This window comes from Carassius gibelio, chromosome A5 (genome assembly GCF_023724105.1).
Source record: "Carassius gibelio isolate Cgi1373 ecotype wild population from Czech Republic chromosome A5, carGib1.2-hapl.c, whole genome shotgun sequence".
NCBI lineage: Eukaryota > Metazoa > Chordata > Actinopteri > Cypriniformes > Cyprinidae > Carassius > Carassius gibelio.
Genome location: NC_068375.1, coordinates 8,056,671 through 8,075,271, shown reverse-complemented (window position 1 = coordinate 8,075,271; position 18,601 = coordinate 8,056,671). Strand labels below are relative to the sequence as shown.

Sequence of the window (18,601 nt, the reverse complement as noted above, 5' to 3'; positions counted from 1 at the left end):
TAAACGTAAATATAATTAATAATTAAAAACATAATGGATGTTTCTGATTGGACAACAAGCACAGTAATAAAAGTTGTAACCACAGATTGATAATAGGTTCCATATTAAATACAAAACAATGTAAATCATATATGATATAAAACATTAGTTCATTTGTTACTAAATTGTTACATACTCGACTTATCTTTGCCACAATTTTGGGCTTGATATCCAAAAACTAGTCAACAGGAAGTAAATTCTTTTAGCTGAAGAGGCAAGGAAGCAGGAAATAAAGCGGTGTTAAAGTGAGCAAATAACTTTGTTGTTACTCAGTCTGATTTTATCTGTAGTTCAACAAGTATTATACTGAAGCACAAGGAATGGAAAACTACTAATTCTCAACAGAGAAGGTTTACAACACTGATGTATGTTTGCTCTGTTTAATCAAGTCGATCAGTTGACTTAAAATCAGTTCAGATGGCATACAGTATATCTCACAAACCATTCAATGCATGTTAAGAGTGTGTGCATGCGACAGGAAGGAAGTGCACAGGAATGACCCAGGACTGCAAAGCCCAGCTCCCTTAATGCACAAATCCACACTGTTCAGAGTAATAATTGAGGCTAAGCAAATTCCATCATTCATCACGTTCAGGAACTCATCAACTGAAGAGTTTTATAAAGAGATTGTTTTACAAGATTTGTGAGGTAATTCTCAGAATTGCGAGAAAAAAAGTCATCTTTTTGAAATATAAACTCAAAATTACTTATTTTTATTTATTTATTAATATTTTTTGTATTCTTTAACACTGGAATTTTTTGCCACCAGATAGACTCCGCCCACAAAAAAAACGTCATCACTGTTTGCAAACTCCTGCAGGTTCACACTGGGAGCAGCCTTTTTGTATATAGAGAGAGAGAGAGAGAGAGAAAATAAAAGAAAAGAAAAAAAATAACAGGATAAAAAAGGTATACAGACATTATGGCAGTGATAGAAATTTGAAAAGCTTTAGAATGTTTATTGCTTTTATAAGCTTCCTATTTTGAATCTCTTATTAGAAAGAGTTTCAACAAATTAAGATCAGTGTTACAAATGTCGTATTTGATGGTTTCTTTTGAATTACTTTTGACTTATGAATATAAAACGTTGCTCAGATAATTAACAGATTAATAATGTGAAGCTGTTTATCAGAAAAAAAGATGGGTTTTGATAAAGTAAAATATCATGATGTTCTAAATTAAGGGCTTTGTTTATTTTTATTTATTTATTTATTTATTTTGTTTTGTCTATTTTAAAGTTAACCCAAAATTAAAAAAGGCACTGGAAAATTAAATGTTCACTATCTTCAGCAGATATATTACATTTATCACAAATGTATGTGCTAACAGCTACATTTACAGGATGACATGAATAATTTTGTAAATTACTTTAACTTTATTAAAAAATTGAATGTTTATATGGTGAAGTGCAAACGCTGTGTGAAGATATACAGTGTTGTTTAAACCATTTTGATTTACATGGAGCACTTGATCCAACATTAAAGGAGTTTCTTATAAAACTGTTATTACAACATTTGTCAATAAAGGAGGAGATTTTGTAGGATCAGAGAATCTGGTTAAAATTATTACACCACTGGGATCAGCCTTAATTACTTTGTTAAATTATTAACACTTACGTGGAGAAAATCTTTGGATCTGAAACACTTCTTCATTTGTTCTGGTCATGCAGTTATAGATCTGGAAAGATGCTAGTTTTCTTTGCCTCGAATTCACGATTTTTCAATGAATCATTCACTTTTTTTTTTTTTTTTTTTTTTTGCATATCCCAATGCCTGTATTGCAATAAACTTAAAAGCGTGCAGAACCTGTACAACTTGGCCAGCCTATAAACGTTCTTAATGTTTGATTATTAGCTGAAGTAAAGCCTCAGGGCAGGTGTAGTTCCCGCGTCCGCCGCCAGGGGATGATCGAGTCTCTGAGAGTCCGTCTGCGGCCTGCAGCTGCTGTGTTTGCGGAAATACTGAGCTTCAGTGCACTGGTGGATTGAGCTGAGACTGCATCTGCTTTCACAGCCCTACATCCATTTAATATCTGTCTGCTTACTACTTTTCCCCAAAATGTCTGTGTTCTCTTCGAGATATAACAGCTGAAGTGCGCACCTTCGCACACGAGGGCGGTGAGTTGAGTCGCTGGTTCTGCTGTGTTTCTGTATCATTCACGCTGTCAGACTGTAACGAGCTGTAACATTGCTAATAAAACAGAATACAGTGTAGTCTTCGCAGTCAACGTGCTTAAGAAATCAGAAACAGGCATTGTTTGGCTGTTTATTTACATCGATTATAGATGTCTCATGACCACATAATTCATATTTTAAACATGATCTCAAGACGTCGTTATGAAGCGCTTGACTTAATGCTAATTTTGAGGCATTATGAGCCGATATCAAATGAAGTTTTTCATTAATCTCCTGCGAGTCAGAAAAGAAGGTTTTGTGAATTGTGTTGTTTGTTGTCATCACATTGGTCGGAGCGTAAAGTGGAGAAAAACATTTTTGACAAAAAATGATTGTATTCATATTTTATGTACAGGACGCCTGGATTAAGTTATTAAAAATAATAATAATACATTAATAAATAGGCATGTATAAGCAATAAAAATAAAATAATAATTTAAAAAAATGTCATTCATCAGTCAGTTTTTAGGTTGCAGGCTGTTTTTGGAAAAACTTCGTATAAAGGTGATTCACAGCTATGTTATGAGAGATATAACAGAATGATCTGATATTCTACTGTACTTTATGGAATATGTGTGTAAAATCTCCAATTAATTTGTTTACCCATTTTATTCAGTGTATCTACACATTGCATCTAATTTACATATTAATGTGTTCTTTGGACAAACTGTAATAAATAAGAAGAAGAAGAAGAAGAAGTGTTATACTGGGAGTAATAACTTGGCAGCATTTTCATAGGAATATCTCTTATTTCATATGGTTGGTGATCTAAAAGTTTCCCAAAATGCCTGATTAACAGCCGTTTGTCCCGGTGTCTTCTACAGAAGACGTGCATGAAAATCATTCTGTTTCTTAAAAAAAAAAAAAAAAAGACGTATTCAGTCATATTTTTTTTCTGAGATGTTTATGCACGACAAAAATCTGAAAATTAGCCAGATTTGAATGATAATTATAAAACATTATCATATTTCCCTAAGAGTGCTAAATCTGCTCATTCTGTCAGTATCAGAGATATTCAAAGAGCAGAGAGAGGGAGTGTTTCTGATCAAAGCTCCTAAACAGCCTGACCCTGCTCAGAACAGGACACCCAGACTAAAACTGTGACATGAAGCCTCTAAAGTATAATGTCCTCTACAGAGGTCAGAAGTCCAGGAGACATTTCATTCCTCTCATCACAGACGCAGGGTTGTCATCCGTTACAATGCTGCTTCTCTCGACTGTAGCCAAACAAAGCAAACGAAACGTGACTGATTAAACATGACCTTCAGCAGCACATTCACAAACACTGGCTGGAAACGACAGCTTTCTACATTGTTAGACGTGGCAAGGACGGACGAAGGTCCTGTTCCTGCTCACAACAGACCTGAAGCAGTGAAGTGTCAACATGAAACCTGAGAGGAGGAAGAGCAGCACCGCTCAGAGAGAGAAACCTGAGGAATATGACTAACAGGTTACACCGGCCGGGAAGCTTCAGAGTGTGTGTGTGTGTGTGTGTGTGTGTGACGTGTGTTACGATTAACGGTAAAATATACATGCATTGTGCTTACCAACCATTCCTGCTGCGTCTCTTGAAGAGCTGTAATATCCGAGTGTGTTTGGAAGAAGCTAAAATCTGAAGATACAAAGATCACGGTTTGATTTTTTTACTCTGGTATTTATACTTCCCTTTGTGCTATTGACAACTTTTACTAGAATAGTGACTATTCTATATGTAACGCAGGGCTGATTATGACAAAAACGAATTCATTATGACTATCACAGTTTACACTGAATGATGTTTGCACCGTTGCTTGAAGCGACCGCGTGCTATGCTTTTAGATAAAAATAAACACGCTGAAAACTGTTGTAGTGCTTTTCTATAGTATGAAGCCTCAGATCTGAACTATACACTGGATTGGTTTCTTCTTTAAATAAAAGGGTTAAAATATGCATGCCTTAATAATAATATACTAAAACTAAAAATTTAAAGAATGGACAAACCCTTAAATTAACCTGTAAAAGAAAGAAAAATTGTAAGCAAGCAGAATAATGATTAATTGCTGCTTTTGAATGCTTAGTAATTCTATTCACGATTATACATTCGATTAATTGTGATTTGATTACATTCATGTGGTTTTTAACAATTATTTGGGAGCCCTGAGCACAAAAGCAGTCATAAGGGTCAGTTTTGTTGAGTTGATCATTTGAAATCTGATTGAATAAGATTTCCATGACGTGGAAAATCTGGAATCTGAGGAAGCAACAAAATCGAAATATTGACCAAATCACCTTTGAAGTTGTCCAAATGAAGTCGTTAGCAATGCAAACGACTAATTATAATAATTTTTTAATATATATTTACAGTAGGAAATGTACAAAATATCTTCATGGAACATGATCTTTACTTAATATCCTAATGATTTTTGGCATTAAAGAAAAATGGATCATTTTGACCCATACTATGTATTATTATACCCCAATGACTTAAGACTGCTTTTGTGCTCCAGGGTCACATTTAGCATTTTTGCTGTTTGCTTCAAAAACACCAATAATCTATGTACTCTCTAAATTAGCTTAGGGTTAAGATAAAGTTAGACATCAACCTAATACAAATGCTCTTTTTTTGTGTTTCAGCTTTTCCTCACAACAGACTTCTCCCACGTCACTTCAGCTGAAGAATGTTTCCTCTTCAGATGAAAAAATGAGCGAGAAAACAAAGGAAAGAGACGTTTGGGGGAACACTTGTCATCTTTGAGCAGATGCTCGGATCTCTGGATCTCACCTCAAACTAAACTTCCACCATGGGTCTCTTTCCTTCCATATCCAAGATCATACGGAAGGGGAAGGGGAAGTGTCTGCTTCTTCTGCTGTTGTGTCTGTGCGTTGTAGCATGGATAGCAACATTCTCCAATGATGACACGGTGAAGTCCGTCCAGAAGGGTTTGAGTCCTGACGAGAGGACTGTGAAGGGCCTTCCTCCGCTGGAGCTGGAATCAGAGATGATACGGAGCATAGAGGAGCAGTCGGTCAGAGAGAGCTGTCCAGAGCAGTCACCCCTGCTCCGTGAGTCTTGTCCAAGCTCAGCTTTTTATTCTTAACCATGACCAGACGTAATGCTTCAAGTACAGGGAGTGCTCAGAAGTAGTCTGAAGGAATCCTCACACTGAGGCCATTCAGAAAGACACTCGTTTTGTTCATATACAAAACTTGAATGAGACTATTGTTGTCTTGTATTACAGTTACTGAGCAAGCCAAGTCTCTGACTCCCCAAATATCATTTCTGACAAGTAAATGTGGGCAGTTTTCCGTTTTTGCAGTTTAGTGTTTTTATAGTGTTACAAATCATTTTAAGACCAAAATCAACAAACAAAACAAATAGATTTGGTTCAAAAAGGCTATATGGTCTTAAAAATAGTCAAACACATACTGCAAGTAAGGTAGTTGTTGCAGTTGTATGCTTATGTATGGGATCTAGAATACGGTCATGCAGAATCATGCATTAATATGTGCTTTCTAAGTAGTAATAAACAGCCAATATGCTAGGAACAAGTATGGTGATAAGCAACTAGTGAATAGTGTTAATCGACTGTAATATTTCAAGTGTGCAAACAAACTAAAATATCAAAATATACCATAAAGCATTTAAGTGTGTAAATGTATGGCAACATAGTACATAGATCTCACGGGGGCACAAGATTTTAAGAGGAATGTCATCACCACCAGTTTTATATCATTTGAAAGTGATGCAGCAGCTGGGAATATTTATGGATATTCATTTGCTTAATTTATAGTTTTTAGCTGTACAGATAGCATGCAAATGTGGATATAATTATGATATAGCATTTCGTTTTACAAGCAGGCTGTAAGGAAATTAGACATAAATATGGTTTTTATTTACAATCATTAATTTATTTATTTTTTGTAATATAGCAGTACATTTTTCACGTATCACCATTGAGCTGATAATACTGGATAAAGATCTGAAACATTAGTTGCAGCGTGGAGGAAGATGTGGGAACCACCTCTATGTGAATGTCAATGTTTACACATCACAGTTTTTTCCTTCCACAGCTGCTTGCTAATTCGGGCTTGTTTCCAGAGATGGGGCCCTGTAATTAATGTGGGCCCCATCTGGTGCTGTACTGAAGGACTGCACCTGGTCCGTAGGGCCTTTCACTTACTTGGTGGCCTGTGTCCACGGGTGTTTATTTGTTTCTGATTGTTCTTCTCCACAGGAGGCTCTATCAAGCTGTCATTTGATCCCTCGCTGACGTCAGGGCAGGTAGAGAGTGAGAACGGGGAGGTGGTGGAGGGTCAGTATAACCCCTCTGACTGTGTGGCCAGACAGAAAGTGGCCATCCTCATCCCTCACAGAAACCGAGAGAAGCACCTGCTCTACCTCCTCCACCACCTCCACCCGTTCTTACAGAGGCAGCAGCTTCACTACGCCATCTACATCATTCATCAGGTGGGCAAAACTCCCAGACATTGATAGAATCTGATGGCATTTTGAGAGCGTTCATTGTTAGGGTTACATAATGGTTTCTTGGACAATAACATAATGTTCTTTTTTATGAGCATATCCCAGTTTCTCTGACGTTAAAAGGGACCGTTATTGGTTCTATAGCATTGACGCCCTCTTCATATGTGAAATGCATAATAGTGTTTACTTAAGGCTTTGGTCCCGGGTCCATTATAGTTTGCACTGCCCCATCCTTAAACAACAGTCTGTTTGCAAAGCCTGCGATACATTGTTACTTGTTAACCAAACAGTCTATTCTGTAAAAACTGGTTACCTTGTTGACACTTAGGATAGGGACCAATTCTCGTGATTAACTAGTTTCTCATTAGCATGCAGGTTATTAACATAGAGGTGCATCTACAATAAATTAAAATGTTGTGGAAAAGTTCATTTATTTCAGTAATTCAACTCAAATTGTGAAACTCATGTATTAAATAATGTATAAATGTATTAAATAAATTCACTGCACACCGAAGTCTCTGGTTCTTTAAATTGTGATGATTATGGCTCACATTTTCCAAAAACCTACAAATTAGAATCTGGTTATATGCCAATCAGCTAATCAACTCAAAACACCTGCAACGATTCCTGAGTCTTCAGAATGGTCTCTCAGTTTGGTTCACTAGGCTACACAATCATGGAGAAGACTGCTGATCTGACAGTTGTCCAGAAGACAATCATTGACATCCTTCACAAGGAGCGTAAGACATAAACATTCATTGCCAAAGAAGCTGGCTGTTCACAGAGTGCTGTATCAAAGCATGTTAACAGAAAGTTGAGTGGAAAGAAAAGGGTTTGGAAGAAAAAGATGCACAACCAACCGAGAGAACCGCAGCATTATGAGCATTTTCAAGCTAAATAAATTCAAGAACTTCACAAGGAATGAACAGAGGCTGGGGTCAAGGCATCAAGATCCACCACACACAGACATGTCAAGAGATTTACTGAACCACTGACAACGACGGAGGAGTCTTACCTGGGCTCAGGAGAAGAAGAACTGAAGTCCTTTTCAGATGAGAGCAAGTTTTTTGTATTTCATTTGGAAACCAAGGTCCTAGAGTCTGGAGGAAGGGTGGAGAAGCTCATAGCCCAAGCTGCTTGAAGTCCAGTGTTAAGTTTCCACAGTCTGTGATGATTTGGGCTGCAATGTCATCTGCTGGTGTTTGGTCCATTGTGTTTTTTGAAAGTCACTGCATCCGTTTACCAAGAGATTTTGGAGCACTTCATGCTTCCTTCTGCTGACCAGCTTTTAGAAGATGCTGATTTCATTTTCCAGCAGGATTTGGCACCTGCCCAAACTGCCAAAAGCACCAAAAGTTGGTTAAATGACCATGGTGTTGGTCACCAGACCTGAACCCCAGAGAGAATCTATGAGCTATTGTCAAGAGGAAGATGAGAAACGAGAGACCAAACAATGCAGATGAGCTGAAGATCACTGTCAGAGAAACCTTTGCTTCAGACCACCTCAGCAGAGCCACAAACTGATCACCTCCATGACACGCTGAATTGAGACAGTAATTACAGCAAAAGGAGCCCCTACCAATTATTGAGTACATGTACAGTAAATTAACATAATTTCCAGAAGGCCAGCAGTTCACTAATAATGTTTTTTTAATTGGTCTTTTGAAGTGTTCTAATTTGTTGAGATAATGAATTAGTGGGTTTTTATTAAATGTGAGCCAAAATCATCACAATTAAAAGAACCAAAGACTTTATCTACTTCAGTCTGTGTGCACTGAATTTATTTAATACACAAGTTTCACAATTTGAGTTGAATTACTGACATAAATGAACTTTTCAATGACATTCTAATTCATTGAGATGCACCTGTATTGGCTATTTATAAGGCACATTTTCTATATGATCATATTGTACATCCCTAATCCTACCCAATGCCTAAACGTAACAACTACCTTACTATTAATAAGACACAAATTAGGAGTTTGAGGCAAAATTTGTAGTTAATGGTTTTTTGATCACGAGAATTGGAACTTAAAATAAAGCGTGACCCTAACATTGAGTCCATTGGGAAAAACAATTTTTGTTCATTTACAAAACTTGAATGAAACTATTGTTGACTTCAACAATAGTGTGTTACTTCCTTCTCAGTATTACAGTTACAGAGCAAGCCAGGTTTCTGATTCCCGAAATATCATTATAGACCAGTAAATGTTGGCAGGTTTCTTTTATTTATTTATTGCCGTTTAGTGTGTTTATTTTTTTATTTATTTACAAATCTATACAGAAAAAAAATCAACCCTCCTTTTTTTTCTATGACGTCTTTAACAACGGTAGAGATAAGCGCCACCAGCTGATGTTGGTGATATGGATATTTCAAGTTGTACAGTTTTCATTTTAAGGAAATGAACGGCTAGGTAAAGTAAAAATGATAGAAGAGGAAACTGAAGGAATTATGAAAGGTGTGAATGCTTTTCTTCTCGTGTTATGAACGTTCTGCCAGTTGTTCAGTCAGTAAAAACTCCTGAGGCAGTATACACCTAAAGAAGTAATTCATTCAAATCATTTCTTACACTTTTGTCTTTTAAGTCATGAAAGGAGAGTATTGGCAAACACCTGGTGATCTGTAGGAAGTCACAATCTGCTTGAATTTTAACGATGTTTGTATAATATATGTCTCTCTGTTTGTGTTATAGGCAGGAGAAGCTACATTTAACAGGGCAAAGTTATTAAATGTTGGCTACCTCGAGGCTCTGAAAGACCAGAACTGGGACTGTTTCATCTTCCATGATGTGGATCTAGTTCCTGAGAACGATCATAATCTATACATGTGTGAGGATCAGCCTAAGCACTTAGTAGTGGGGAGGAATTCCACTGGGTACAAGTGAGTGATGCTGTCTCCTTCATTTAACACACACATTCACATGCAGAGAGTTCTTGACATTTAGACACTCGAGATCTGAGTTAGACGGAGCATAAATCGCAGTACTGCTTCTCTGTGAAATACTAAAGCAGCAGAAGCGTCAGGATGGGGGTAGCTCAAAGCAGTCACACTACTAGTTGAACTACATTTTTTCAGTAATGTGATTCGTGGGTTCAGATGTTTTGCATTTTAAATCACAAACCACTTTCCTGTGTGACAAAACCCTACATCTCCTTTTGTATCACAGGAGGTAATAATCAAACACACACTCCTAAAATATCCATTCGTTCACATGTAGCATTGGGAAATACCATTCATTCTAACTAACAGGTTTGTTTGGACAACTCATACACTATAAAGGCCTCATACACCTTGCAAAGTTTGAGGTGGCAACAACTTTTAATTGTTTTTTTTTTCACAAAAACATTTCAGTTCCACCAAGACTTTTTTCTGATTTTTGCAACCAAAAGGTCTGAAATTGATGTGGCTTTTCTCGAAAAAATAAAATAAAAATAGTGTTACAATGGTAATGTTTTTTTTTTCCTGTGTTGTTTTGTTCAGTGCTCAGAACTGTCACTTGTCTAATCTAAAGTCTTTTTAAACCATTCTGTAGTCGAGCACTCCATAACGCCACCTCACAAACCTCATGAGTATTGAGTTAGTGTTTGCAGCTTATTCCGCTTAAAACACACAAAAAAATGGTCAAAATGCCCATCCTGGCAAGTATCCTCATTAACACAGTCAGTTTTGTCTGAATGTGAGCAGCTGTTGAGAAAGAAACCATTGTGTATAAGTATATTGGATCCATGCAGTCGGTCTTAAAGGGACAGCAGCCTAATAAAGCTGTGCTGTCTTTCATTAATGTTTATCAAAAAAATAAATAAAAATCCATCACTACTCTTGAATAAATAACTTTGTAACTTTGAAACTTTTGTTTTTAATTTACAGTTTATTCAATTTCTGTATGAAACTCCGGTCCTGTGTTTAGTTGATAATATTGGTTAAATAAATTACAATATTTATTGATGTGATATGCTTTCTGGCACAGTCGCAGCTTGTACTTTAATTTATTAGGTATAACCCTAACCCTAATTTATTAAAAACAAAGAGAAAGCAAATCTACTGTTGAAATCAGACATGATTAGGATAAGCAAATGTTCACCTTAATAAACATTAAAACTTTTATTTTACCCAACAAGTAAATATCTCTTGTTTAGCCTCTTTCAGAGCTCTCAGATCAATTATTAAATATTATTTTCTCCTTTGATGGATTTTATGGCTTCTGCAGTTGCAAAATCACAAAATCCTGGAGGGTCTGACATTCGTTTTAAGAATGTTCTTTATGTCTTCTGCTTTAGTTTGCAAGTAGGATCTGCATGCATTCCCAGACTATGTTATTAAATTTAACAAAACACAAACTTCTGGCCAATTTCTAATCTGCCTTTTATCGCCAAAATTCTGGAAAAAATGTGTTCTCACAGTTACAAAGTTTTTTTAGCTGATTACTCAATGTTTTAAATATTTCAGTCAGGTTTTCATAAATGTCATTCTACTGAGACTGCATTTCTGACAGTTCTTCATTAAATTTTAATACCATGTGATTTTGCAGTTCTTGTGCAGACTAGACGGCTGATTTTGATAGAGTCGATCAAGCTGTTCTTATTGATCGTTTAGAACATTGAGTTGGTTTAAGAGGTGTAGCTTTAGATTGGTTTAAATTATATTTTACAATTAGGAGCTTTTCAGTCAAGCTGGGTGAACATTACTCTAGGAATGCATTTTTGCCCTGTGGGGTTCCCCAGGGATCTATTCTGGCTCCGTTGCTCTTTTCTTTCTACATACTCCCTTTTGGCTCAGTTTTTAGAAAAAAAATGGTGTGTCATTTCACTATTATGTGGATAACATCCAGGTTTATTTGCCTGTCAAACTAAATTCCTTGGGTCTCGGGTCTCGTGGCATGTTTGGCGTAAACGTTTTAATATTCAATGAAAAAAAATTGAAGTTATTGTTTTTACTAACTGTTTTTCTGTTTTAGAGTGGATTATCAAATTTTGCTTCTACTATATATATCTTTAAATGTGTGTTTGTGTGTTTTTTGTTTTGATGACTTGCTGGAAAGCACATTGGTCAACGGAAGTTGTAACTAATTGTACTATATAGGTTATAAACTATTTTACATCTAAAGTAATTTGATACAGGTTTTTGCCATTACAAGCTACATCGAATCTGTTAATTATTAAATGAAAGCAGTAACAAATAAAATGTATCTGTTCACACACATTCTATTGTTTTTTTTTTCATGTATGTTTTGCAAAATGCAATGGTTAAACTTATTTAAGCAGTTTGTATCTTCTAACGCTTTACAGTAGCTTCTTCATTCTACATTGGTATTCAGCTACACTTAATATGATGCACCCCAAATAATTTCTTATTTGCATCATTTAATTATTTGTAAAATATACTATAGTTCTTTTGAAATATGTGAAAGACATTCATCACCTTCTGCCTGTGACTTCCCAGACTCAGATACAAAGGTTACTTTGGTGGGGTTTCGGCCATGACGAAGGAGCAGTTCCACAAGGTCAATGGCTTCCCAAACTCCTACTGGGGCTGGGGTGGAGAGGACGATGACCTGAGAATAAGGTGAGAGAAACTCGGGACAATGTGGCTTAGGATGTGCACAAGCATTCTTAGGTGACTTCACAAAAGGGCTATGCAATTCATGTTTTTCATCTTTAAAACATCATAGAAAATGTGTAAAAAATGCAAAGTCGTTTTATTCTTTGTATGAATGGAAATGTGTGTTTAAGGGGAAATTTCAGTTTCTGCTGTGGTACTATCCATGTCTGAACACTCCTATTCTCATTGTTAAGGATTTTAACTGAACTGTCTTTTTCAGGGTGACGCTGCAGAAAATGTCAATAATCCGTCCATCCCTGGAAGTGGCACGCTACACCATGGTCTTTCACAAGAGGGACAGCGGCAATCAAATCAATAAAGAAAGGTCAGTTAAAGTGAGAATGAGAAAGGAATGTAAATGTTGCCGTATTAGAGTGCACTTCTGGGCTTCCAAGAGATCATAACTAAAGTGAGGAACAATTTTTGACAGCATGCATTGTTTTACATTACATATAAAAAATAAAAATAAAAGATCATATAATGATATAATGTTTCATATAAAAAATTTTTACAAAAATAAACCACTGTATTTTTAATTTAGCCAATTTTTTAAGCCAGACAACAGCTTATTTTAGTTTTAATAGTCAAACACACAAACAAAATCTTATATTTTGTATGTACTGTAGATTAAAATTGTTCAGTGTTTCCTGAGGCCACAGGAGGGTGCAATAAGCAAAATAATGCAATACATTAAACTGTTTATTCAGTGCAATTAAATAACAGTGGTCTAGAAAAAAATTATATACCATCTAAACTAATATTTATAAATAAAATATGATTTTGTTAATTGCATAAACAATTTTGAACAAAACAGAATTGTGTATTTATGCATAGCTCAATACAAATAGCCAAAGCACCGATCACATGATTAAATTTAAAAACATATGAGATGCAGAGGAATGGAAACCCTCACAAATTATTTTCTAAAAGTTGAATCTCTTTTAACTTTACATGGCTTTCTATTAATCTCTTGTGCGAGACACGAGTCAACAGTCATAGTTGTGCATCTCAGGAATGCGCCAAATATACATTCATTGTGAATGGCTTTAATATCTCCTCTGCATTGAGCTTCAGTGTTTCTCTAATTTCTTTAAACCCAAAAGTGCAGCAGCGGTGCTTCTTGTGGGTTCAACTGGATACAGAGTAACAAAAACATTCAAATGCAACACAAAGCACACTTAAAGCATCTCATGTGCCGCTTATAAGGCTCTCGGACACACACCTAAAATTAAAATACTCAGTTTTTGCATTTGAATGCACATTTTTATTTTAAATTTGAATAATATTGCTTTTTTTTTATTCACAGTCTCATCATCATGTTTGCTTGTTTTGTTGGTTGTCTGCTTGTTACTCATAACTTTAAACGAAAAAAGCATTAACCCTTATGAGTTGTTGGGGACGTTTTCGTCCACTAGGGGGTAAAGTTGAGTCTTATTTTGGCCACAACTTTCTTTGTGTTTGAGCAAATGGAATGATTTTTGGTGACATCTTATTTTGACACATATTGTGGGAAAATGCTTTGAAATTTTTCAAAAACTCAACGGTACACTGTGGGCAAATTCACTACCCTTTCATTATGTCCGTGGATGAAAACATCCACTAAATTAAACTGCTGTAAAAATGTATCAGATATATATTTTTTTTTTTTTTTTTTTTTTTTTTTTTTTTTTGCATAAATCTATTAATCAGCCTCAGTCCTGATCAAAACTACCAAATGTAAAAAAAAAAAAAAAAAAAAAAAAAAAATCCAAGATTTTAACTCTTTAATTACCAAGTTCATAAATGATGTCACTGATTTGGGAATAAAAACACACAAAATTACATATTTTCAATTTAAAAAGTGATTGTGGACTGGATATTTTTTTACCTTTTACCACAGTCTTGGGGATGTCAAAGATTAGTAACAACATTGGCTTTGATGCATTGTTAGTTTTTGTGCAGCATTTTATTTAAATTTTTTCTCCCTAATTTGTTGTTGGTACAGTTGATCACTAGATGGGACCGTTAACCCTTTAGATAGGCCTGTGCAAAAACGGCTTAGTTTCTGGCTTGTATATGGAATTAAATGGAGTATAACAACAAATTATAGGGTTAATGGTCCCACCTAGTGATCAACTGTAAAAATAACAAATTTTACCTCTTCCCAAAAGGGAAAACCACAAACAATCAAGAATGCATGATTACATGGTGTCATGGCTTTGCAATCAATAAATGTCGTTATAATGGAAGTCAATGGGGCAAAAACAGCCACCAACAACAAATTAGGGAGAAAAATTTTAAATCTAATGCTGCACAAAAACTAACAATGCATCAAAGTCTATGTTGCTACTAATCTTTGACATGCCCAAGATTGTTATAAAAAGAAAAAAAATCCAGCCACAATTACTTTTATATCGAAAATAAGTCATTTTGTGTGTTTTTCCCCCAAATCAGTGACATAATTCATGAAGTTGGCAATTAAAGAGTTAAAATCTTGGATATTTTAAAAACATTTGGTAGTTTTGATCAGGACTGAAGTTGATTAAAAATATAAATGACACATTTTTACAGCAGTTTAATTGAGGGGATTTTTTCATCCCCGAACATAACGAAAGGGTAGTGAATTTGAACAATGCACAAGGGTTAAACCCTATACAGTCTAAACTAACATTAAGCTGCACTTATGAACTTTAATATGCTTTATACAGAGGCAAGATGAAAAGAAAAAATACCATCCTAAGTTCCTGCTGCTGTAAATGAATCAGGATTTGTTTAGCATCTCAATCGATTTGAATCGTCACATGTTTGAGTAGATTTTCAACCGGCTCGCGGTTAATCGTTACACACCTACTTATGTCCAATGTATAAATACAAAGATGTTACTCCATCATAACAGTGGGCATAATTTTTTCATGATTATAAGTGAAAATATTGACTCCTGTAAAATGTAAATGATTCGTATTTTCAGCGTGGTATTTAAAGCTTTGTTTCCACAGGATGCATCTGTTACGCCGCACTCATCAGACGTGGAAGACTGATGGCTTGAACTCCTGTTCCTACAAGATTCTGTCCGTGCACAGAGCACCTCTCTTCATCAACATCACCACAGACATTGGCCGGCCGGAGAGTGCTCATTGAGTTTTTGGATACTGAAGAGAGAGAGACAGTTTACATTGAAACACAGCATTCACCAGTGCCTGTCAGATCCAGTGCTAAGTGTTGCACTGTGGATCTGTCCTACTTTACTCTTTATGGCCCTGCAAGATTTAAGGGCCAGAATTCTGAACAAACACTACTTTTTAAGTATTACAGTAATCACGTAGAATAAGTCTGGTAAGGGAAACCTTTCAGGGTTGTATTTTCATTCATTACCCCTAGTTATAGATTCATATAACGTATTCTGTGTGACTTGTGCTCAATTAGGTCATTACAAAATATGGCACAACATCTGGGAGTAATGGAAATCAAAGATTGATCAATAGGTATATATTATGTACGTAGACTTTACATATTGATATTGACATGAATGTATGTGGGCTGAGGAGGTGAACCCAAGTCTGCATGTTCTTCAGTGATGATGATTTCAGCTGAACGTGCTTATAATGTCTGTCTGGTGAAAAATTATAGATATTGTAGTGGTTTTTGGGTCCAATGATATTGTTTAATCAGTTCAGTTTTGTTTCAGTGAAATGTAGCCATAGATGTTTTAATTGTTTTACATTTACGTCATTGTTTAGACAGAATGGCTGTTCACCTCATACAACTGGGTGGTGTTACCTTACTGAATTTATGATCAAAGTAAAAGAGACTTTTGTTTACTTGGGATAATATCATCTTAGGCAAGATCTTCTCTGTTTTGAAAGATCACCTGCTATCACAATGATAAAATGATCCATAAAACCTTTTTTAGTGCAATTCTTCGTACAAACACTCTTAGTGCAGTTCATGCAAGACAGAAGCTTTTCAGAAACTGGGTTTGACTAGAGACTGATCTTGACAAGTTGCATTTCAACAGTATTGGGATAGAACCGTAAGTTTGGCTTTTTTTTTTTTTTTTTTTTTTTTACAATTTAATCTTTTAAAAAATTAAACACGGTTAAAAAATTAAAAGTGCAAAGGGATCTGTTAAGTAACATTTTCTATGGGCATTATTTGCTTGATTTTAATTTTTATTTTTATTTCAAGTAAAAAGCATCTTCCCTCAGACTTGACATTCTGTGGCACACATATAAAATTATTCGGGTGTTGTAACTGAATTTTTTTTATTTTTTTATTTTATACTATGCAGAAATCATGGGCCAAAAGTTTGTGAATATTAATGATAACTTTCTACAAACACTGAATGTCTCTACTTCAGCCAGCTCCCTAAATATTGGGATAAAAAAGAAAGCAGTATAATATATGTCTTTTGAGATCTTGAGGTTTCTTTGTAGGTGAAGCACTCCATTCTGATGAATCTGTTGAAAAAGGATACTTTCTGCAAGAGATTGAAGTCTGGTTCTGTACCCTGTTCATGGAACTGATGCAGTGTTGAACCTGTGTGTGTTGGCTGTTGACAAAAAGCCAGTTTACTGATGCTAATACTGCAATAAAGAATTACATTAAACATACACCGTAGCTTGTTTTCTTTTTGTTAAATGTTATGTATGCAAGTTGTCAAATTTATGGTGGTAATATATTATCTAAGCATATAATAATAAAACATAAATAAAAAGACATTGTAGCAAATCAGCTCAAAAGGGAAATGTAAATAATTACAATTAATTTTGATTAACCCCTTAACTTTCCCTCACATTTTTGAACATAGACTTTTATATTCATAGAATTTGTATATATCGTGAATGAAAACATTTTGTAACATGACATTGATGTACCATTTGCATGGTAATGCAATGTCTGATTTTAAAATGAGTTTTAAAAGATGAATCTTGAGATTTTAAGTTTTCAGTCGATATATAATTTCTGATGATTTCTAAAATGTGATAGAGGAAAAGCCAACAAAGAAGTCTTTTTTTTAACAAAGGTCAAAACTCCTGTTATGATGTAGATTTTTGAGGGTGCACTCTTGTCATAAATTAATCGATTTCTTTTCCTACATAATTTTTAACAAAACGCATTGGTAAAATATATATTTGGGAGTCTTAGACCTTTCCAACGATATATAGTTTGTCAAGATAAGATTAGATTTAATTGTAATAAAGTGAAGTAAATGTAGGCATCCCACAGAGGGGACGGGTGACAGTTAGAGCTGCTAGTAGTAAATGTAGCAGAATTAAATTGCCCTTCAACTAAACTAAACATTCAGCATAAATTCAGATTAACTCTGGGAAAGGATTATTTTTGTGGCCACAGAAAATACTTTCATTAGAGCATGTAACAAAGATCAAAAACATTAAAATTTGCAAAGCCGAATCAAAAACTCATGTGCACAAGAGTTTTATTAACTAATCTCTAACAAAACTAGTCAAACAAACATACATACACTTGATCAGACATAGATGATGAATGAAGCCAGTAGAGAAACCAGAGAATGCAGTTATGGAAAATGAGTCAGAACCACCTGAGTTAAAAACCATCAGCGCCGTTATAATGGGGTCTACCACTTCTAATAAACCTCTGTTTCATTTCACAAATTACATATAATTAGCTGAAATATGATAATACATATTTGGCGTGCTGTCCGGGGAAGGGGTATGAGCTCAGGAATGGCCTGAACCTAGAGTACCACCACCACCCCCCCACCCCCCGTATAGTTGTAAGATAAACTCGAAGTGAGGAGATGGGGTGGAGGAGGGATGCTGATAAACCGTCAATGGATAGAGGTAAGTCAGCTGTATTTATTCTGTGGTGTTGATTACTTGATTGTACTCCACCGGTGTTGATTAGGCTAAGTATCTGACCCGCTCTTCCCGAACCTTGATTATAAAACTTCATTTCACAAGTTCATGCTTTCATATAATTAGATGAAGTATGATAATGTGTATTTGGCATGCTGTACGGGGAAGGGCCCCGAGCTCAGGAATGGCCCAAACCTAGAATACCCCCAAAAGGGTAAGCCTCGCCAGGAGGGTGGGGGGTGGGGGGGAGTTGTGAGGATAGCTGAGAGAGTTTAGACAGCATTTGGTAGGAGATCGAGACTCATGGCCTTGGACAGTTAAGCCTCACCTACCGTCAAATGGAAAGGTAAAGTTATGTGGCCAGGAGACTCTCGCCTACATCCGACGGGAGCACACACATCGAACGGGTAAGTCTCGCCAACCATAGAAATGGAAAAGGTAAGTTTGTCTAGCCGAGAGACTCTCGCCGTTGTCCTACAGGAGCTAGTACTCATGGCATCAAATGGGTAAGC

The 18,601-nt window shown here is 35.7% G+C and overlaps 1 protein-coding gene across 5 annotated transcripts; it reads left to right on the top strand.

Moving 5' to 3' along the window:
- Window positions 1-1,966: 1,966 nt before the first annotated feature.
- Window positions 1,967-16,862, top strand: LOC127991291 (beta-1,4-galactosyltransferase 4). 5 transcript variants are annotated; one of them, XM_052591565.1, is made up of 8 exons: window positions 1,967-2,155; window positions 3,350-3,662; window positions 4,826-5,254; window positions 6,427-6,659; window positions 9,368-9,555; window positions 12,115-12,237; window positions 12,494-12,598; window positions 15,249-16,862. In XM_052591565.1, the coding sequence occupies exons 3-8, from the start codon at window positions 4,993-4,995 to the stop codon at window positions 15,388-15,390; spliced, it is 1,053 nt and encodes a 350-aa protein (XP_052447525.1). In that variant the 5' UTR covers window positions 1,967-2,155; window positions 3,350-3,662; window positions 4,826-4,992; the 3' UTR covers window positions 15,391-16,862. The 5 variants fall into 5 exon arrangements, with proteins under 5 accessions (XP_052447525.1, XP_052447524.1, XP_052447527.1 ...); XM_052591564.1 differs by lacking the exon at window positions 3,350-3,662; XM_052591567.1 differs by lacking the exons at window positions 1,967-2,155; window positions 3,350-3,662 and adding an exon at window positions 3,704-3,844.
- Window positions 16,863-18,601: the final 1,739 nt, after the last annotated feature.

Coding starts and splice junctions, on each gene's coding strand:
- LOC127991291 (XM_052591564.1), top strand. CDS start 4,993: ATGGGTCTCTTTCCTTCCATATCCAAGATCATACGGAAGGGGAAGGGG. Junction 9,556..12,114: donor AGGAATTCCACTGGGTACAA/GTGAGTGATGCT, acceptor GTGACTTCCCAG/ACTCAGATACAAAGGTTACT. Junction 12,238..12,493: donor GACGATGACCTGAGAATAAG/GTGAGAGAAACT, acceptor TGTCTTTTTCAG/GGTGACGCTGCAGAAAATGT.